We start from the raw sequence: 23,224 nt of genomic DNA on the forward strand, positions 1-23,224 counted from the left end.
TAGATGTGGAATCACAGAATAGTAGAAGTTGGAAGGGACCTCTGGAGATCGTCTAGTACGACGCCCCTGCTAAAGCACTGTCAACCAAGCAGGCTGCCCACGACTGACATGGTTTTGAATATCTCCAAGGACGGAGACTCCACAGTTTCTTTGGGCAACCTGCTTAGTGTTTGATCACTCTCACAGTAAAAAGAGTTGGGATTTTTTTTCCTTATGTTTTAACGGAATGTTTTCTTGTATTTCAATCTGTGCATGTTGCCTCTTTACTGGTACCACCAAGAAGATCTGGCTCTGTTATCCCAGTCACCTGAGAGGAATCATCATTAGTGTGAATGAATTCAGTAGAATGAGTCTATTTCTTTGCGTGTAATTTTTAACCTGTAACCCTTTTAATAAAAAAAATACAGCATTATAATACCCTCAGGTGTGAAAGGGGTGGTGTTATGCACTTGCTCTGAGTACTTTTGTATTTTTTTGTTGTGTAATAAAGTATTGAATTAAAACGCCAGTTTTGCTACTTGTAATACACGGTCCCACTTGTAAGGATGATGACAGAAACTGAGAAGTGGATGAGGAGCTCCCGCAAGTTCTTTACCACTGTACAAAGAGCTCTGGCCCAGCCTCATCTCTCACCAGCAATTGCCAACAGGTTTCACCTGTGCAGAGCTCTCCCCACTGCCTAGCAGAGCACCTGGAAGCACAGTTGCTCTTTGTAGGGGAGCAGTGAAGGAGCAGAGCTGACTGGTCTCTTCTGGCTGCCTTGGAAGAAGGATGGAGAGGCAAAGAGGGTAGGATTGAACACAGTGTGTGTGTGTTGACTGAAAGAAAAAAGGAAGAGTGCAGCAGAGAATGAACTTGAAGGTATTTTGTTTATATAATACATCTCTAGGTGGTTATGGACTTGACTTCTAAATGTTGTTAAATTGAATAGGAAGTTACTAATGCGGATGCATTCTGAGTGAAGGCTTGCCAGCATCCTTGTGTGTAAACGAAGAAACAAAAGTGCCTGTCGTCACTTGGCAAATATCCTGGTTGTTTCAAGCAGTGTCGTGTTGTGGGAGCAGTGTGCTGCAGATCATTTAAAATTAAACCTTTACCAGTAGGCAAAGTGGCTGATATTAATGTTACTGTAATGCTTGTGGTGTTTCCTGTTGTCTTGTGCAAAGGCTTAGGATATTGAAAGTGTGTCTCAGTAATTCGGAATTAAAAGGGGCAGGAAGGGCAGTGTGGTTCTGTGTTACTTTAGAATTGCCCAGTGTCTCTAGATCGCTTCGCACCTGTGCTTATAGGTGTGACATGGGGGATTTCCAGCTGACAAAATCAGAGGAAAATTACTATAATGAAATGTGTACAAATACTGTTACGTTGTTAAAAACTGAAATTTGACTTGCTGTGTAACCATCAGAAAGTGAAAAAAAATCTTTGGACTGTGATTAGGAAGTATTTTTTTTTTTTCTGAATCTTTCAGGATGAGTTATTTTCTGTTGCCTTTTCCTTTATGATTTTTCTCTTATACCATGCTAGTGACTCAGTGAATCGAACATCTGTAGTAGCTTTTGGCTTTGAGCTATTGTCCTATTTTTATGTGAAATTGTGAGCGAGTCGAGGTTTTGTAGACCGAGCGTTGGACTGGGAGGCCATCTGGGCTCTATTTCTGACTCTCCCTAGATTCACTGAGTGAGTAGAATTGTTTTTCGGGCTAAGTTATCCAGGTTTCCTGCTCAAATGTGAAATACATTCACATCTGGTGCGATTCACAGTGCTGATGAAAATTGTGTTGACTTGGCGCCTCGTGAGAACTTCAATAGTACCCTAGGTACCATCATATGAATGCTTTGATGTTAGGTGCTCTGCGCCTTGGTTTACCCGTAGGTAGATTTAATAAGTTGTAAAGATGTACGTTAAAAGTGCATTGTATAGATGTATCATCCTAAAATATGTCTCTGGTAGCAGCTTGATCCCTTTCTCTTAATTCCACTTCAGTCCCTGAAACCGAAATAGCGTATGTGTGTGCTCTAACTCTATTGTCTGGTGCCTTTTTAATCTTATAAAAACATTTGGCTTCTGCATACCTTACGCTCTCCGAGCTGCCGCTTTAATCACTGGGTGGTTGGAGTGGGATGTGGCTTTCAATATCCTGAAATGCCGGCAAAATTGGTTCGCTGTCACCTTATTGAAAAGGGTTCCCTCCGGAGACTCCTGAAGTGTGCTTCAGTGAGGCCTGTCACAGTGGAAATCGTATTTGCTGTGTTGTTTCTGGCCTTTAGACCTCTGCATCCTTCCAGTATGTATCTCTGGGAATACACGAGTTTGTTTTTCTGGGAAAGCAGCCTGTAGCTTGGACCGTGTAGCTTCCTCAGGACAGAACAGGTTTTTGCAAGACACAGACAAGGATCTCCGTGAAAGCATGTGGTGTATACTTGGACTCTTGATGCATGCTTTTGGTATCTCTTAAGATTCAAATTATTTTCTGAACAGATGATAATAATACTCATATCCACTCATGTTTTAAAAGTGGCATTTTGTGAGAATTTCTTTTTTGGCTCCTTCCATGCGATCACTTGCATTTGCTGGGTAGTTCATGAAAGGATATGAACTATATCCTGCTTGGTTATATTTTTGCAGTTTGCTGCACTTCACTGTCTAATTTTCGGCCGAAGCTGTGAGGAAGGCACGTTATCCACCAGCCAGACCTGTCTTCATTGCAAATTGTTTTAATTAGCTTGATGGTCCAGCTGTCTAATTTAACTAACTATCCTGCTAAATGCTGTACAGCTGCAAGTTGCTTTCTGAGGGCCTGTTCCTCGTGATGACTGGCTTTAGAGTGGGTTTGAAAAATTGAATAGTGGCATTGTGAGTTTGCTCATACTTAGCAAAGGCTTAGGAACGGCTCTGGCTTGAAGTAAAATTCTTAAATTGGCTGGTGCGGGTGTGCTTTCCTTCTCAGCTGGAATTTGTTTTACTTAGTAAGTAGCTCAGGTGGGCTCTTTATTTCAATGGAGTGGTGATTTTTTTTTTCCCCTGACATTTTGAAAGTCAGAGTGCAGGGTTCATGGTGACGTTCTTATGCTCGTCTGTCATGCAGCTCTGCATGAACCTGGACAAGAGGAACAATAAAATCAGCCTCTCCAGAAAAGTTACCTGCTGAATTTGATAGGATAACTGTAAACAGGTGACCATTTTTATCATAAACCATTATAAAATGGTTAATTTACTTGAAGATACTGTGACAATCTTCAGTGTTATGACAAAATTGAGGAAGACTATAGTTTTTCAGCTTCTAATGATCCCAACATTAAAAGAACCCTCAACAAAACCAAACTGAAAATGAAGGTTTTAAATACTTATTTTTCAATTGGTAGTTCTCTAGTGTTTGAATCAACATATCTACAGGCCAAATTCTGCTCTCCGTTAGGTGGGTGGTGGAGTCAACACCAGGGCGGGAGGCACCTTTCCCCGGAGCCTTTCTGCAGTGACAGGGTGAGGGGCAGCCCTGGCCGGGAGCGGCACCGCAGCAGGGGCTGCGGCAAGGGGCTGCTGCTGCCATGGGTGGCCTCTGGTGGCCAGGGCATCTCCTGAGGCTCAGAGGGCTTCTCTTGTTTAGTAAATTGTGGTGCATCTCTCTCAAGTACGTATCCAGCTCCCACTTGAACCTATGTATGAGTTCTGCATCCTCTCATTTGGTGACGCGTCGCCTCTTTCTGTTTGCTTTTAATCTGGCTTGTATGAGTTTTGTTTGTTGGGTCTTAGTTTGTATTGGGAAAGACAGTGAGCAGCCACCCGCTCTGGGCCCTCGTGATATTAACTACCTGCATCTCATGTACATAGAAAGGCTGAACTGCGTGTACTTTACTCTGAGATTTTACAAAGTTCTCATTTATGTGTCATTAAAGTTGACTTTATTTTTTTTCAGCCTTTTTTAATGGTGGACAAGTCCAGTTCTGATTTGCTCAGCTAAGTGTTGGTTTCCTTTTCTGTTTAGCAGTAGAAATACCTTTTACACCTGGGGAATAGGGCAGTAAATATCTGTGCAAACTTAAGCAAGCAGAAGGAAGTCCTGAACTTGTGTCTCCCCACCTCCTGCAGGTACCTAAAGTGTCCAGAGCGAGCCCTAAATAGAGATTTGGCATTTATCTGGAGTTATTCTGGGGTTAATTCTCAGAATGAATGTGTAATTTCTCTTTATTTTACTGTGCTACTAAGAATGTTATGATTAGCCTTGCATCACTGCAATGAATTGTGGAACCCGAGTAAAGCCGGAGCTTTGGTCCTGAGGTAGGACCTGGAGCTTGCTCTGACTTGTTTTGGTCAGGCCCACGGGGCAGGCTTTTCATTCGGAAGCAGAGCTTTGAGAAGCTACAGGGATGGCAGGCAAATATTCTTTAATAGGTCAGAAAAAAACACAGCACATTCATGAACTTCTTAAGAAGGCAAAGAGGACACACATCATAACATAAATTTATTTCTGAATAAATTGCAACATTAAGAACTACTGTACAGAGAAACTGCATCACACTGTTACAACTCTGTCATGATATTTGTGCTTTGTAGGATAAGTAAACATTTATTCTATCACAGCAAAAAATTGTATACTGACAACTAACTGTACTTGGTTTAAAAATAAATACACTGTCCGGTTTATTAACTCAAACAAAGCACTTTGAGCCTATAATACTTGGTGCTTTTTATTAACTTTCAGCCTCCAACGCTGAGCATTCGGAGTTGCCGCTCGTGTGGGTGGGAGTTACGGATGTTCAGCAATTCTTAGGAGCGGGCTGCGGCACCGCACAGTTACCTTCAGTGTACGCAATAAAGTGACCTTGACAGCAAAGCGACCTTTGCTGTTTTGTTCACACTGCAGAGTAGATCTAGAATTCCTCATGTTGTTTAATGTTCCACGTTTGATTTCGATTCACTAACAGTATGTATTTTGTAACAAATGAGTGATGCAATCATGCAAGTTCAGGAATGGTTTTAAAGATAAAATTGAGAATATGGCTCTTTTTCATAAATTATTTAAAACTACTTCAAAATTTTCAAAAATATTTAGTGCAAAAGGATAGTTTGGTTTTTTTTCCCCAAGAAATATTACAGAAGCATATACTATTATATGGAAAATAAAACATCTCTTAAATATTTTATTGGGAAAAGCAGGCAGGTTTTCTATATGCTATTTGGGGTAGGGAGAGATGAAAGATAAATATTTTCAAAGAAACAAATCCCAGAAGGGCTGTGGTGTGATAAGTTATAGTTACCTTTCAATTCAAAACCAATCTCTTTGGCAGAGTCAAGAGAATGTCTCATTAAGTGCGTGATACTGACAGATCATCTCACCAAGGCGATACCATAGTATATCTTAGCAAACAGTAATATAAATGTTATAGGGATGTGAACTATCACATACGGTCCACACATTTATATCCAAAATGAACAAGTATGTCTGCTGAAATTTTAACAATCATTTTGCTTTCTTGTAAGTTACAAAAATTAATGTTAAGATTTTTATAATGAGACGGTGCTCTTTTCAGGTGTGCATTTCTTCACCTTATTAACAATTTATTTGATTAAAATTAAAATAGTTTCTTTTTTTTTTTTTCCCCCACCGCTTTTAACTGATATGTAGCATGTTACACAGCGCTTCAAACAGAAGCACTTTAGGTAACAAACGTACCATCGTTACTCCCTCTTACCAGGCGGGGACACTGAGGCACAGAGGTGAGGTGGCTGGCGGCAGGTCTGCGGTGGGACGGGGCTCGGGAACCTGCTGCCCTGACGTGCGGGGACAGACCGGGCCGAGCTGTGCGGAACTGCGCTGCCTCCCACTGAAAAGCAATGAGTTTTTTTAAGGTTAATAACTGAGAGTCTAGATTTTGTTTCCTTGAGAAGAAGACGGGAATGGGGAACAGCTATGGAAGAGAAATAATCACATGGAAAGAAACTAAACTGTGTTTTTTAGCAGCTTTTTATTGTGTTGTCTAACTGCAAAGTTGTTAAGTGTTCAAAAGGTTTTACCTCTTAGCAGACTATGGGCATTTAAAAAAAAAAAAAAAAATTATTTATCGAGGGACATGGATGTTTCTAGGTGTCCTGGAACACACTCTGGTGCTAATAGCTAAAGTGTACAAACATTGGTGTTTTACAACTGAATGTTAGTGTACTATCCCATTTTAGCTGATTGATTTAATCAAATTGATTAAAATGGAACATATTAGATACTTAAGCCTTTTCTGTGTAGTCTAAAAAGCCTTTACTGTGTAGGCTAAAAATCCATTCCCTCCTAGTACAGTACATCCTACGGCACAATATGTCATGAGTCCCTCATGATACAGAACGATACAATACACCGTGGTTTCACTTTGCTCCAGGTTCAGTTGCGGAACAGACGTGTGCTGTTTCTGTAGAGTTTGTATATCTTTGCTCGTTTTATTCAGTGATGTTCGGAAGTCAGAGCGTTACACAAACCACTGCTTATTTAAACGGGAATAAAACAAAAACGCTGCGCGGGTGAACTTTCTTAACCCAATTCGAGGAGCCAGTCAAACAGGCTGGGCGTCACCTCTCGGCCTTCCTCACTGAGCTTGCAGTACTGCACCACGGCGTGAAAGATATCCCCCACTTTCCAGGATTTCCGTTGAACTAATTCCACAACATCTAAAAACTAAATAAAAAAACCAAAACAAAGCATGCTTAGGATTTAGTTTACATTTTGCTAACGTTTTGTTAAAGAAATGCACGCAAACTGCTGTAAGACCACCCTTTGTAAAAGCGCTGCTGTAGGAGGGTGTGGACACAATTCACCGCACAGCAACATCAAGGTTCTTTCTATTTATAAAACTTCATTTCTGAAGTTCCGCAGCTCCCCAAAGACTGGTCGGATCTCATCCCACTTTCTAAATTAGCTGCTCTCATAAATTATTTCTTATTTATTGCAATGAAAGTAAGAACAGTGAAAGCGAGCTTGATAAAGATCACAATTTCCTTTGTTATCGACAGCTCGCTGTCAAAATAATGGAAGCGTGACTATCCATTTTAAAGAAAAAAAACAATCTTCCTTCATTACCATTAGCTATATTTTGACTTACATTTAACTTTCTGTATTTCCACACATACATCCCACAGTATTTGAAGTATTCACATAGTACTGGTGAGAGGGGAATTCTGGGTAAACTTCTGTCACATGAAGACATTTGCCACACTTGTGGCTGAATCACAGAGATGATCTATATTTGATTATTTTTTTTTTTTTAACTTCTAGATAAACCAGAGGTTAAATATATGTTCCTAAGCAGCTGTAAAAAAATCCTGAATTTTGTCCACTTTGTACTTAATAATGGGCTTCACAGTGTCATACATCTGGTCCTGTTTTTTTCTGAAGCACATAAATGCAAATCAAAGCTTTTCATTCCTTTGAATTTCACAATCAATATCTAATTAGCTTGCTCCTTCTACATTTCCAGTTTTAAACCACACAAGAAAATATTGTGTGTCTCTAGCTAGTGTAGCTGTTTGCTATTTACATACTGAAGCCTAAACTTTTAATATGTATTTTAATGATATTTAATAGGCACGCGATTTCCAAGAGCACTGTTGTAGGCAGGATGTGCTTCATTATTCTCTAGTGTATTTTTGCAATTGAATTAACTGTTTGCCAAAGCACATGGGTAAAGCTGACAGCTGTTTCTTTAATTAGATGCAATTTGGACTGTTGCTGCTGAATGCATTTTAAATTATGTTTATGATTCCCAAATGCATGTACTCAAGAAAATCAAACAATATCTCTGCTACTCAAAATGATCTTCCCATAGACATTATTTTAAAAGACCAAAATACTGATTTGTAACACTTTTTTCATTAATTGATTTGAATATTGTGGCACTTTTTATAAGCCCTGAGGTTTGAGCCGTTCTTGCTGCTCTTGGAAAAGGGGCTGTTTTGGTTAGTCCTGAAATGTTGTAGGTGGCATTTGGTGGTGTCTCCCATGGAGCGCTGACTAATCATTCAGGAATAGAAAGAGTCTGCACTTCTTGTGGCCGTTTTGGACTTCAGTGTTGCTCTTGGTGCTCTGGCTTGGACTGATACCTCGGAACGTTTCTCGCTTCTGGTAGTCTGTCTCTGCCTCTCTCTGGAAAGAGACTCCGGCTTTCATGGTGGTGGTTGGCAGAGCTGAGCTATACCTGAGCAGGGGCAGAAGAGTACTGGCACACACAGAACTTTTTTATTGCTAAGCCTGGGGAGGTGCTTCGTAACTTCTATACAATGATTCAAAATATTTCAATCAATCAGTCTAATTTTCCAAGTAACATTTGTGTGATTGCAAGTGTGGCTCCGCTGGAAACACTGGTTGGTCACTGCTGCGGCTAAAACTGTTTCTCAGGGTAGTAATAATCTAAGGGCATGCCTACACAGGTAGGTCCATCCTGCCTATCCTCCAAACTTTTGATCAGCTCTGGTGCAGAAGCTGAACCTGAGCTAATCCAGGTTATTTTTGTTTTGCAGTTCGTCTCTTCTGTACATTTGAGCAGCGGGCCCATTCCTTGAGGAGGAGCAATCTCTTTCTGCCAGCACAAAGTGACTATAAAGCCAATGCATTTGGCCATGGTAGAGCTCGCATAAATGTAGGAGGATCTGTCAGGCCCTCGTGGTACCCTGCTGTAGCCCTAGCTGTAGCAATTTGTGATAGCCAGGCACAAGTTCGGAGCTGCCTGAGGCTGCCCTGATCAGCGTTGCAGGCAAGGCCGAACCTGCCTAAGGACTAAGGAATTTCAAAGCTGGAAATCTTAAGTCCAATTTATGTCTTGCATCATCCTCAGCTCTTACTGTTGCTGAGTAGCAGGACTTTGTATGTGTGATGTTGATGGGAAAGTGACTTTTATTTTTATTTTTTTAAGCTTAAAATCCATGTAAGTTACCTGCAACCCTTCAAATGCAGCCATATAAAGGACTCTATTAATTCTGCTTTGGGCATTGACACAGCGCACCACTGATATGAAAAAGTGAACAGATTAATCAAAGCATGTTACAGAGGCTTTGGAGGAGGTCTCATGGTGATAGTGTTTCTTGTGCCATGGACAGTCTACTAAATATTTCACATACCTGATATTCTGACACGTTTAATCCTCTCCTCCCTTTCTGCAATAAACAGTAGCATTGCCATCTTGCTGTAATGAACAGTTTGTTGCATCTGCTTTTAAGTTCAGTAACTTCAATAAATCCTAACTGCTACTGTAATTAAAGTGAATTAATAGTATGCCTATTTCTGTAAATGCTACCTTTTCAATTCTGTTTTCCTGAGATTTCTTAAAATAGATGGTCGGAATTCCAAGTTCAGAAGCGGCTATCCACTGCAGGGTGGCTCGCAGCTCTGCATCGGGGCACTCTGGTTCCAGATCAAAGTTTATCACCAGTAGGTCCTTTTGACAATTGGCTGTTCCCACCGAAAGCCCAGAAGTACTTTCTGGAAAAAATAATCCCAGCAGTTACTGTGCAATTACTTCTGTTAACTTCAAATTGTATGCTTTAATTGATATGGTTCAACTTACCCTCTGTATTTTCTGTCTGTTCTTTAAGGAAAACCTTTTCTTCTACTAATTCACTTAGAAACAAACAACAACAAAGCTTGTTAGTGATATTTAGCAATAGTCTACAACATTGCTTCATGATGGATAAACTTATCCCTCAATGTAAGACCTAGAAAACTGCAAGAAAAAAGTTACATAGGATGAAATAATAAAATGTGGAATATATTTCATTCATTTAATCTGTAAATCAGGAAAAGCTATCGGAATTGCAGCATTATTCCCGTAATAAGATGAAGTACTTGTACTGGTTGCACTGTGTATTACATTTCATCAGGATCTGTGTATCTTTACACGATGACAAGCAAATGATGTTATGGTAAGACCCAGCAAGTCTCATAACCTGGGGGGAAATACTGAACTTCCAACGTCTGCATTTTGCAGCACTGTGCTCCCTAGCTGAATCCTTTCTAGTCTTGCTTTCTAGTTTTATCTTTCGTAGCTAAATACAATCATAGCTATCAATGACTTCAACTACTGCTGGTTTTAAATATATTAGCTGTTTGGGTAAACAAATTCTGTTTACACCTTGCAAAAATTTCCAAAGATCTTAATTTCTTATGTACCCTCTTGTTAAACTACAGGGAACAAACTGCTGGCATGTGGTCACTGCTTCAGCTTCTGTTTCTGAACACAATATCCGTGCTCGTGTATGTGTGGCAGGAGACTGTAAATTCACTATTGATGTCACAGCTATTGCATTCTTTTCATCGCTCCTGGAGGGGTGGCACTCACAGTACACCCTTCAGGCCGTCCCATCCTGCCCTCAACCAGGGGGAACGCTGCAAGTGTAAGATTTTGTTTCTAGCGTGGGAAGATGCTACTCTTACCACGCTCATTCACAGGATTTCAGAATCTCCCCCAAGGCTTCAAAGAACCAAGATTATATATACTTGTGTAGGCATTACTGCAAGATGTGAGAGGAAAGAATAAAATGGCAGCATGCAACGTATGGTGTGTCATGACTTAGAATCATAGGTGCTTAGTAACTTCCCACCAGATTTTCTCTTTGAACAGCAGATGTATTCGGTGCCTCGACTTTAATTTGTGAAAGTACAAACTTCTCACGCCTATTGGCTAACACCTGAGTATAACCCCTGAAAGGTAACAAGGGGAGACAGAAATTTATCCGTCGGAAATATAAGGGAGAGGGGTCATCTTTAAGAACGTGTGTAGGAGGTATCACTGCCTACTGAGAAGACGGGAATGTTTCAACAAGGTTAGTCTCTGAATCAGCAGCTGAGAGAGAATGCATGTACCTTTACAGAAATACGAATGCCCAGATTTCTTACAAAAAGAGAGCCTCTTGAAAGCAGGAAAGCTGTAGTATAGTCTGGTAATGAGCTGTGAAGATTTTCTGATGTCAGCGACTCCCCAGAGTTCCCATGCTCAATGCGTGATGTACAGTCCGTGCACTTCCGCAGTGGCCATGCCCTGGCTGCATCGTGACATTCACCAGCTGGCAGCTTATACCAGGTTTCAGGGTACCAGAATCTTTGGGCAGGTACTTGTACATCTCTTGATAATTTTACTGCATGCTCTGTAGAAACATGCTCAGAAACACTAGGTTAGATGTACTTTGGGCCAAATTATTATTGCTCTTGGAAAGAATGCTGTCATATTTTTTTCCTTTGACTTTAATATATCCTCATTTGCTTGACCTTACTTGCTATTGCAATAGAGTTTTGATAATATTTGAAGTTATTTGGAGAAGAAAGTTCACACAAGGGGAAACTGATACTGCAGAAACCTGTCTTTTAGGCAGAGCGGTTGGTGGATCCATATTCTCTCGAGAGATCCACCCGGGCGGGCTTTCCTATAGTCTTTCACTGTCTAGTGCTGTCAGTCTGCGCAGACACCTGCATGTGCTTTTTCCTGAAACTATCGGCAGGCTCAGCAGCAGGTGCAAAGCAGGGCTTGGCACATTTTATATGGTGTAAATGATTTGCAGTTAAAATTAGACTAGACACCAAGTCTCACTTCAGTGACTACTTACTTAATCATAGGAGAAGATGGCACGTTCTCCTGATAAATTTCCAGGTCCATAATGCCAAGACTGCTAGTTGTACTGCTGTTGCCATTGCTGACAAAGCAAAAGTTTAAATATTAGTGCCAAGCTGCACTGAACATGTCTCCATACATCTTTTTAAAATTTATTTATGTACAAAGCAAAGTGAAGAGGCTGCCCCCTGTAAGGCAGAGTTCCACAAAATCAATTGTGCTCAGCAAGTGGTTCCCAAAATGAAGCACACTAATCTGCTCAAAATAATGAGGCTTTTATTAAAATAGTTGTAGCTGGAGCATGTATCAAGTGATGCTGTAAATTGGAGGAAAAAAAAAGTGGACCATCTATTTGTGAATGGCTTATGTAATTAACGTTCGGCCTCAAACAAAAAACAAGTCAGCACGAGTCCTTGAAAAGAAGGATTATCGGGTATAGAGATGTCTTGGAAAAAACCTGCAGAGATTCAGATACCTCTGAACGTGGTGGGTTACAACAAGGCACTTGGTTGCCCATCACACTACTTACCTGCTGGGTGACTCCATGCACGTTACTGACAGCAGTTTTGGTGTTTTACATCATACCCCAAATACTATCGGGGATATGATGGAACCCACAGGTACAGTGATGGCCGCTTATGTTTCTGACTACTCTGAAAGATTGTGATTTTAATTAAAGGCAGTGCTCATTGGGACCAGTAATATGTAGAAGTGTTCTCTTTGGCTTCTTCACAAGAATTAATTATTACATCTGAAAATATTTGGAAAAAGTAGTACCAGTTCACTTTATAACATCATTATAAATTTGAAAGTGAATGTTTATGCAGGTACTGTAATAGTCTGATGAATAGGTTGTGAATTTGCTGTCTGCAAGTCAATTAGCACAAAGAAGATCTGCGTGGTGAGTCAACTTGAGACTTAATTTTTACTAGAAAAGCAACTAATAGTATTTTTCCTTACGTTAGAAGGATTGACTAGACAGTTCCTTTCCCCACCAGGTTTTCCTGAGCCAGTGTCAGTACAGCATGCGTTCAGACTCGCTGTAGCAATTTCTATTTCAACGCAGAGCCAAAAGGCACAACACATCAGCTCTCTCAGACCAAGGATTTCATTAAAGGTTGATACCATAATAATGGGATGAATGTTCACCCACATTGACAGGCAAGTTTTGTTCAGTATTTTTTCAGCCAGCTAGCAGTGCTTTCTGGCAGAGCCTCTTTCGTTTCCCTGCTTCATTGCTGTACTGTCTTCCCTCCTTGTCATCTTAATACCCAAGAGAAAGATGTAATTACTTGACAATATTTTAAAACCTAGTCTAAGAGCATGTGAAGAAAAAACCTTGCTCAATTTGAATTCGGGAAAGGGCTAAAGTCAAACTAACATCATTTTATATAAACTCTAAGGACTAGATAACATCTTTAAACACATGTCCTGACTTGAATAAGAACAAAAAGTGGCACACTGCAACGGGAGCTCTGGAATTTGTGCCTACTGAGGGGGAACTCTGTCATCCTCTGTTGATCTGCTCCCCCACGCCAGTCTAAGCAGATCAGAGCTCTATTTCTGCTCTCAATGCACAAATACCTGGTGGGAATAGCAGTCTCATCAATCTCAGCTAAGGAAATGCCAAAATAAACATTATGCAAATAGTAGCAAATAAAACAAAGGAAAGACCGTAGTAATTAGCTTGTCTGCTGTCCCTTTCACTGTAGGAGTAAGGCATTTGAGTGGTGCCAGGAATTTTCTTTATTTGTCTGAATCTAGCTGCTCACCAATAATAAAAAGACCTGTCTGAGAACAAGAATGTGGCTATTGTTTCCTTTTTTTAAAAAAATTAAGAGATGAACTTGTCATTAAGCACTTTCTTTACAGTGTTTTGAATAAATCTCGAGCTGTTGACCCTCAGTTCTCATGCATGGTAGTCAAATCATTGGCTTGGTTGATTAGACTATATTGTATACTGAGAACAGAAAATATGGGTACCTCAGGGATCGCTCGCTGAGTTGCAAGTAGCTACTTGTGTCGTCAGGATTGTCCTCATCATTAGCTAGCTGGGACCAGCTGCCAGTGCTTTCTTCACTGCTGCTGAGATGGTTTGGAAATTCTTCAGCTGTTTTTGTCTCGCCTATGATTTCAGCATCTGGTTTGCTCTGAGGACTGTTGCTGGTAGGGTGATAAGGAAGGCACACTGATATCATAATATAGGCAAACAAACTGGTACCACCGATCTTCAGGCAACGCTGCTCATTAAAGTCAACCAAGCTGCAAATTATACAGATGCAAGAGATTGGACAAGCTTATAATTTATACACAAAGTCCAGTTGAATGTATGGTCTGAGATGCTCTTAAAAAAGGATCTTACGACTGCCATAAACAAACACAAAACAAAGTAAGCCTTATACTGAAATATGCATAGAAAAGGTTTAACTTGCACAAAAAGATTTTACATGTACAAAAAGAACTGCTTACTGCATAGGCCTATTGCTTCATGCACTTCAGTCAATCTGTGGTTAAAATATATGGTATATATTAATACAGAATGACAGCATTTCTTGGAAATCTACATTGGCACTAAATCCCTGTCCTACTAATGGGTGAATCAGTTTCTTGCCAGGGTTTTCCACTCTGTTAGCACTGTAGATCCAAAAGGGGTCTAGAAGTAAAAGCAGGAAAGCATTGTGGGTTGTGAATCACTAATGACTCTTAGCCTTCTGTGTTTCTTAGGATCTTTGCTGCTTAGGTTGAGGAAGGACAAAGTATTCTTTTTCTAGGTGGGTGTGCAGCAGGTAGTCAGAAACCAGACTGAATATGGAGCCCAGACTGAGTTTAGAAAATACAGGTTAAGTGACAAATGCTTTATAATTCTGCACGCTTGACATATGTCACAAACACACATATTTATATGACACGTATATATAAACCCCACTATATTTATGGTAACTTTTCAGAGCCAAACTGGACTTTGTGAGACTTCTGTGGGACTTTTGATATGCAGGCGGAAAAGTGTATAATAATCCACACCCCCCCCCCTTATTGGATGATAAGAAAGAATTAATTATATCACTGCAGATACCAACTGTAGTTTTGTTATATTTACTGGGTGATCTGCGTCTGCAACTTTGTGATTAAAAGAGTGTAATGCACACTGGCAACCCTCTGCGGGATCCCTCTAGAGAAGTTCTTGCCTTCAGACTTTTATCTACAGCTGTGGCTGAGGCGCCCTGTCTTCAGTTGGAGCAAGAGATCCGCCCCAAAATTCTACTGCTCCCAAGTAATTAACTTTAGAATATACTGAGACATCTTGGATGTCTCTCTCTGCTGTGCTCTCGCTCTCAGGACAACTGAGAAGTTGCTGCATGAATGCTGGATGCCAGAGGGAGAGGCAGCCTCCTGTACAGGGAGAAAGGGGGTTGTTTGCCTGGGGTTTCTGCTCCAGCAGGCAGTCAACATCTGTCAAATAACTGCGCCTGTCATCCCTGACCCCTCGGGTCCAAAACTCATCATCTGTAGTAACACGGAGGCACTGAGCAGTCAGGTCGCAGGGTAGTGGTGTTATTCAGATTTTTGATACAGGGCAGGTGGCACCTAATACTTGGCCCAAAACATGAGCGATTTTTGTGTGGGATGGTCCTTGGCACTTTGGGTTTTGTTTCATTCATTATGCAATTACATCTCAGACTAGTGATGCTTTGAACTGACAGTTCCCCACTTCTGAACAGTCAGTTGGAACGGTTTCTGTGCATCTGTGACAGGACTGGGTCTGTTGCACTGCCTACGTACAAGAAAAAATTCTCTTTCCTTGCTGAAGACCTCTTCCTTAGGCCTGCAGGGCTTTTTGCTTTATTATTTTATTTTTTTCTAATTGATTATATGTCTGCTTGATATTTTGCCTGGAGTCCTGTGTGCCTGTAGCTACACTAGCAAGTAATTTCACGTGGTAGGAGCGGACCAGTGGATCAAAGCAATTGGTGCTGATACTTTTATATCTACATTATGTATATTTTCGTGTTTTCTGTTTTCACTTCAGCCTGGACTTGGTATAGACAGCCATGCCACAAGTGGTTCAAATCCATGTGAAGAACCACTGGAAGCTTTGCCTTCCCAGTTTGGGGTACGAGCGCACTTACGTAGCTTCTGGTTGAGATTCCTTTACAAGAAATCTGCACTGCATGCTGCAGGCAGAGCCGGTGCATGGAAATAGAGACAAGTTGATTCAGAACTGCGCTGCATTGCTGAACCAAAATGCTCATGTAGGTGTAGCATCTGGGAACTAATTCTGCCCTACTAATCCTATTGCTTTAAATTTCCCATAGCCACTTTGGGAACTCTGCGTCAAAGGCAGAGGAAAAGTTGTTATTAAAGGGCTCATAAACTGTACGAAAATAACTTCATTTTCAAGCAGTCAAGATTCTAAATAGGCAGATTTCTAAATGTATCTTATTAAAAGCAGGTTGCGTTCAAAGGAAGAGGAAGGTTAGGAAGGGAGAGTCAGTATGAAAGAATAGCGACACTATGATAATTATCCACCTAATTACTACCATACACTGGAAAGTACATGCTTTTTCACTTCAAGCAGAGCTTTGTCAAAAGCCAAAACAGAGCACTGCCTAGAATAAATGAGCTACAAAATGGTTTCTAACACTAGCACCTGCGCTCTTTCTATCACTCTGAGATAATGGGGTGCTGCAATGCTCCAAGTGATTGGCAGTTAGATACCATTAAAGTAACAGACACGATGAAGAAGTATAGTTAAAAATAGGCAACGCCTTGAGAGAGAACCTTGCTTTTAACCTCATAGCATCCTCTATGTTTGTGCTGCACTCTAGTACTGCAGGGCTTACCCTTTGCCTTAAACAAAGCAAGTTGCAGATTTCTCAACAAAAGGAGTACAGCTATAAGGAGAGGGTGGTAAACTGTGGTATAAACTCCATGAAATGTTATTCTTTTCTCTATCTAAATTCCAACAGAGAAATCTTGAACCAAAGGAGGTGAGAGGTGCTTTTAATTACTATTTTATTTCCTCCATAAAGAAATTTTTCCTTGTAGCTCCAGACTGTATACACAAAGCTGAACTTCAAGCTCTCAAAAGTTTAGTCTTGTTTCCAAGTACACAAAGCATTAGTTATATGAACAATCGTAGCAGAGAACTACAGGTCAAATTCTGCTATCTTCTGTTGTATGCTAACACTGATTTTTATTTATTGTTTTAAATTGAGGTATCAGTCAATGTTAAATCAAACTTTGTCCATCTTTCCTGTCTTGACTGTGGAAAACTTAAATATCTGTAAATGAAAAATTCACTTGTCTGTGCAGTATTAGATTTGAGTGTCAGAACCATCGTATTGTCATATTCAGTGTAAGTTTGCTCCAGAAATCATCACTGTAATGTATGATTGGGTGATTTTATGCCTTTAGAAACCTGTAGTCAGAAGTTAGCTTGTTTATTTCTCTAAAAGTACTTTTCTTCTTACCTGCTTCCTTTATCAAAATAATTTTTACTGGGAAGTAAAAACAAAGATCAAAGCAATACACTGATTTGCTGTTTTGTCACTTACCTATTTAGTAGGGAACTGGAAACTGCATGTTTCCCATCAAAAGCTTCTGGAGGCTTTTCTTTGCCTTGATGCTCCTTTCCAGAAGGGCCCCATGAAGTTAAGGACTCTGTGTCTTTATCTGGCTCATCTCGTTGATCGGTTTCTATCTGAATTAAAGGCACTTCCCTGTGCTGACCTGCAGGGAGGCATCCAGGGCTCTTCATATGCTCTTTTTTCTCATTCAAATTTACTCCATCGCTTTTGGGTTTTGATTGAATCGGAGTTGTGCTTTGGGGATGTTTGCTTTCCAGCATGTGTTCTCGGCTTGTATAATCAAAGGAATCCTGCTGGACAACAATCGAATTTTTACCACTTTCAACGATATTTGCAGCCAGTCTGTTTGCATATTGTTCCACATGTGGTGGGGAATCACTGTGAAACTGGTCTGCCTCTTCAGCCTCTGCCTCACCTGCTATGATCTTGTTCTTGCGCATTAGAGACTCAATAGAACTTGCCCACGTCTCGTGAATCAACATATCTGTTATCTGGTCGGTCTTGCATCTTTGGTACAGGCATGAGTCAGACTTGCAAAGACCTGAAGCCACAGTACTGACTGGCTGTACACTTAAGGAATCTTGGTGATGGTGGGCAAATCCATCTAATGAATTTGCCTTAACTGGGACGTTAACTGTTAGCCTAGAGCCTGATAATCTGCTGTCAGGCACTGACGACTGCCTAAAGCAAAAAGGTGATCGTAGGGTGGGTGATAGCAAACTGCCGCACCAGTCCTTTGAATTCCGAGGAGAAGATGCATTATCTTTATTTTCTTTTTCTATTTCTCTTAACATATACCTATAAAATTCTTCTGTTATGCTTTCTGTACTGGACTGTTTGGATGGGCAACTTGGCCTTACATTAAGATGACCATTTTTCTTGGCTACCTGTTGTAAAGCAGAAGTTAAGATGTTGTTTGCATTTTTTCCTGCATAGTAATCAAGTAACAAATCAAAACCTCTTCCTTCGTTTTCCATCTGGTTCACCATAAATCTTGAAAATTCATCTGTAATGCTTTCACAGCTAGACTGCTTTGAGACAGAACTTGTCTGGCTTACAGACTGACCAAAGGCGTTTATTAGGCCGAGGGTATTGAAAGAGGCTTTGGAATCCAAGTCCTCCTCCGGTATGCTCTCACAGCTTGAGGCCTTGGCTCGGCTCCATCTGTCACAGTGCAGCCTGTTCCTGGGGTGGTTTGGACCTTGCCAGAGGCTGTCAACCATGGAGAGTTCGGTGAGGTTCATGATTTTGGCAGCCACTTCATTTGCAAAGATATTGACTGAATCTGGCGTGTCCTCAAGGTTTATAGATTCATCTACTACTCGATTCATCAATCTTTCCTTTAGCTCAGGGTGCTCATCTGTTTTTCTTTTGATCTCACTGAGTCTAGGTGCCCTGTGCTTCCGAACAACTGAACCATTAGTGTGGGTTTCCTTCTTCCTTTTCATGGTTCTGCATGATAAACTCTGGGTCACCAGATACTCATTGCCTCTCTTCCATGCACAGAACCATGGTTGCTTTCCATTTGAATTTTCAAGACAAATGGCAGCTATTTCTGTTGCCATAGAGACAACTGTTTCTGCCAATTCTTCTGCAAAATCCGTTATACAGTATTTGTCCCTTGAATGTTTCACCTGTAGCACAGGCTGAGAAGGAAGCAAGACATGGTTTCCTAATAAAGACAAGCTAACCTGAACGTCGTTATTTAGCACGGCATCACACTTATGCTTGGCCTGGTTTTCTGCATTCATGGTGGCACTGGAAGACAGCTGCTCTTGAACACCATGCCTGCATTCGTTGTTTGCAAAGGTATTTTCTCTGTCTGAAAATGATCTGTAGTCTTTCTTCTTCTGATGATTGTTACTCTGATTTGGGGATTTGTAACAGTCTCGCGTGGTTCTTTTCAGGTATCTTTTCTTGGGAGAAGTTTTCGCAACAAGTGCGTTATGCCTACTTGTTGGTTCTGAATTCAGTGTGGCACCTTCCTTGCTATTTACCTCTTTCATATTACTTTTACTAGTGTTTGTGATGTTTCCAAGATCTTTGCTAGTGCTTGTGCTGTAGGATGTACCAAATGGCTTAACAGCAGAGTGATCAAGGGAGCTGGGTGAAGTTCCGTGTGTAATTGCTTGTGTTGACCATCCTTCTGCTCTTGTTACTTTCTCTGCTTTTGTGACTTCGGAAAAGAGAGGAGAACACTCTTCAACTTGTCTTATGTCATTCATCTTCTTGCAAGTGAAATATATTACGTTAAAAAGCAACTTGTTTGCAGTCTCCATGAAAATATCTTGTGTGCTTGAGCCGTTTTCTGAACGGGGGTGTAGCTGTTTCTTCTTCCTAACCTCTTCAATAGAATGTCGTAGAATAATGTTGGATAAGTTTTGTGCAAGCTCATCCCTGATTGCTTCATCAGTGTGTGGAATCCGTGGCCTTGCTGCTGTTTCAATAATTTTTCCATTTATGGATTCCATAAAATGCCCTACATTTTTGTATGTGTTGGGTTTTGTCAAAATTATTGATGTCTCTTTGAGAAGTGCCTCTGCAATGCTGTCATTTAGCTTCTCCATGCTACTTCCTATAGCTATGCTACAATGAAGGGTAATGGCTGCAGAAGTCTGAGCAGCAGACAGAAGTCCACTCGAAGTTGCGGGGTACTTCTCTTCCTTCGTTTCCCCCAGACCGCAGACAGCTACAGCACTTGCTACTTGAGTCATGCCACACAGCGCAGATGGAAATGAATATTCTGTGCCAGCGCAGTCATCAAGTAGCTGTGAAGATACTGTGGGTAGCTCTTCATTATCAACCCCTCCGCTTTTAGAGTCTGTGGCTTCTTGATCCCTTTTGAATTTTTCTGCAGCCTGGGGACTGGAAATGGTTCCAATAACAGTGGCTGCACAAGCCAGAGCCACTTCCAGTGCGCTCTGGCCATGTCCATTTGAATATTCTTCCTCAAAGTAATCTGAAACTTCAGCAGAACTTTCTGATTCAGTCCAGTGGCACAGGTTGGGGAAGGCAGACCCGGGCCAGTCAGATACATTCTCAGAACTGTCTGGACTTTGCACTATGACGATCTTTGGAAGTTCATTCCACGATCGGGAAACAGATACATCTTCTGACTTACAGGAGCTTCCTACGGAGATGCTGACTGCAGCCTCCTCACTGAAAGTGGGTTGAGACTGTGACAGTCTAATGAACGCATCTTGCAGAACAGTTTCTGCTAAATTTGTGGCATATTGACCTGTAGTCACCTGCTCATCTTGAGAGGGAGGATCCATTTTCCCGATACCTGCGCAGTCCTCTCCATCTGTCTGACTGTCGTGCTTTGCTGTTGGGTCATGCAGAGGCCTCAGCTCCCCGTTAGCCATTTTGGTTAAAGATACATCTTCTAACACACGTGCTGAGCAGGAATTTCCAACCTCACTAATCAAATTGGTGGTACTAAAAGATGAAGTAGCTTTTCCAGCTAATTCCTTCTGCCACGGTATTTCCTGGTCTGACTTATCTTCAGGTTGTGAGATGCCATCTTCAGACACAATATTCACAGATTCAGAGAGTCTAGTAGCTGCATTATCTTTACTAACGCAGTTCCCTTCAGGAATTAATGGCAACCTGGCTTTTCTGTAGTGGAGATTTTCAGATCCCTTTCCTTTATTTTTTTTGACATCTGAAGATGCTTCAGAAACGCTTATTTTTTCATGACCTATTAAAAGAAAAATAAGAAATTAGTTTTTGCACAGTACCCTGTAAGTTTAAAAAGAAAATGGCTGCATATCTGTGTAACACTTTACCGCTCTGTAAAACTACTGCACAGCCTTGTATCCTTGACTTTGAACAACAATTTAAAAATATGAATGGCTGTCCATTTTCTAAATTACAAATAAATATATGCATGAATTGACATCAAGTGCAATTTCTGTGAGCATTGCCATGGCTGTTTTGCAGTATGAACAATAGCAGAATTATGCTCAGTCCCGTTGCTTTTACCAGTTTTATATTCATCACCCTCGTTGTCATCCTCGAGGTGCTCAGATGCTGTGAGGAAATCTTCTTCTATTGAGGACACTGAGCAGTTTGTGTCATCCTCGGGCTTTAAGACATGAGCTTCTAGCTGCAGCTGTTTCTCCTGAACAAGCTCAAGTCCAATCAGAAACTTGTTTATTTCAAAAATGATGCAGCTTGCGCTGTTTTTCCTGTCCCCCCTCGCACACTGAACCAAGCAGACATCTGCCAGCCAAGGACACTAGAGGGGAAAAGAATCTCAAATAGTTATTTAATCAAAAAATAAAACTTACTTTAAGTTTCCTTCTCTATAAATCTCTCAGGTATGCTCTGTTGCAAAGATGCAATACAGTTTTCATTTAGATGTTTGTAATACAGTGTGCAGGTACATATGTGCCAAAATAGGACTGCTTGGACTGACGGCTTTTGTTATACAAGCATTTTAGTAGCGAACCCAACTATGCCACAGGGGCATCTGTATTTTGTTGAAATTACTAAGTTGTTTGTTTTCAATCAACTTCTTGTTTTAATGACAGAGACCTACATGCTTTTATCTGTGTCAGAGTTAGCCATCTGACATACTGTTATTAATGGCCTCAAAGCACCCGGTATTACCTGTCTCTTGAGGGAATTGTTTGTGGGCATGAATTCCTTGTCAGGATAATATCTGTTGCAACGCTCATTTGAAGGCAGCCCTGTAAATAGTGGCTGGCGAGATTGTTAAGAGCAAGTCACCTTTAGGTGTTCCTACAGGCTGTTTTAAAACAGCATTTTGTTTTGTTTCTTTGCTCTTCTTTCTCTCATTCCTTATTTGCCCAAAGCCCCATTATTTCAGACCAGTATAACCTCCAACTGGAAATGGGGCTCCACTGTGCTCTGTGCTGAGCCTTTATATAAAACTGCCTTACCCAGAGAAGCTGTACAATTAAGTTGAAAGTTGGAGAGAAACTGAGAGAAAAGAACTCTTGTTACCCTCATTTTATTGGTATTAAAACTGTTGGATATTTATACAACCACAGAGCTAAGTTGCTATCTCTGCATGGGACTACGTTTGTGGTGTGGATGTCCTCTGAAGAAAAGCTAAGCTTTTGCAGCTTGTGATCTTGTGCTTTAACTCCAGGTCCAGGAAGGAGGCAGCTTGAGTGGAACCCAAAAAATGGTATATTTTAAGCTGTGCAAAAGGTGCCTCGGACCCCCCGTGCATTTGCACGGTATCTAGCACAATGTAATTGCATCCTAGATCTTTTGTCTTTGAGTGTGAATGTAAAGCAAATATCTAGTAATAAAGGGAGTGGGATGAGTATTATATTGGAATTGCATGTTTTATTAGCCTCCACTTCCTTTCCACCTAAAAACATGTCTGAACAGAAAACCAAATAAATTAGTGTGTTAAAACAGAAAAGATAGATTATTTTTTATTTTTTTAACTAGCTGCTAAGAAATTGTTGCTGAATCAGACTTGAGGATACACCGTATGGTGAAAAATGTTATTAAAAACAGATGCAGCCTTAGATCAAACGTTCCCCTGCTGTTTCTCCAGTCCAGAGTTTGCAGGGTTGTACTTGTGAAAAAGGCCGAGGGGGAGCAGAAAATCCTTGTATGAAAACTATGTGAGTCTCCTTACAAATGAAATTCTCTGGAAAGCCAAACAAATGTAAGGATAAACGTAGCACGTGCTTATCTGTCCAATAAATCTCACCCAGTCTTAATGCAAAGCTTTACTTGTCTTACAAGACAGAAATTGAGGTTAGTTCCTGTTTGTCTCCTGCCTGCTCTCTCTGGGAAGGCTGCCAGTCTCAGTGGCTGCAGTCTGTCGGAGATGGGGGGGACTTGGGTACGTGAGTCCTCTTGTTTGGGCCTCAAAACAGCCTAGTGTGTATTGCAGCAGCTTCCCCCTAGGGAAGGGGGGTTTGGAGCTCCGCTGCTCCTACCACAGGCTTATGCTCTTTTTTTTTTTTTTTTTTTTTTTTTAAATCTTTCTAAATTCAGCCATTAGTCGTAAGTGTCAAGAAAGCTCAATAACCAGGCATTTCTTTATTTAAAAATCAGCTTGTTGGTGTA

The 23,224-nt window shown here is 40.9% G+C and overlaps 1 protein-coding gene across 1 annotated transcript in view; it reads right to left on the reverse strand.

Moving 5' to 3' along the window:
* Window positions 1-4,546: 4,546 nt before the first annotated feature.
* The window catches only part of SPHKAP (SPHK1 interactor, AKAP domain containing), a 72,473-nt gene continuing 53,795 nt past the window's right edge, over window positions 4,547-23,224 (reverse strand). Inside the window, exons 6-12 of the mRNA XM_054207491.1 lie at window positions 21,149-21,404; window positions 17,132-20,864; window positions 13,560-13,739; window positions 11,572-11,658; window positions 9,540-9,592; window positions 9,270-9,454; window positions 4,547-6,658 (exon numbers count right to left, since the gene is read on the reverse strand). Coding sequence (XP_054063466.1) covers window positions 6,515-6,658; window positions 9,270-9,454; window positions 9,540-9,592; window positions 11,572-11,658; window positions 13,560-13,739; window positions 17,132-20,864; window positions 21,149-21,404 — 4,638 coding nt within the window. The 3' untranslated portion in view covers window positions 4,547-6,514. The remainder of the gene's footprint in view (window positions 6,659-9,269; window positions 9,455-9,539; window positions 9,593-11,571; window positions 11,659-13,559; window positions 13,740-17,131; window positions 20,865-21,148; window positions 21,405-23,224) is intronic.

The sequence above is a fragment of the Rissa tridactyla genome, chromosome 6 (assembly GCF_028500815.1).
Source record: "Rissa tridactyla isolate bRisTri1 chromosome 6, bRisTri1.patW.cur.20221130, whole genome shotgun sequence".
Lineage (NCBI taxonomy): Eukaryota > Metazoa > Chordata > Aves > Charadriiformes > Laridae > Rissa > Rissa tridactyla.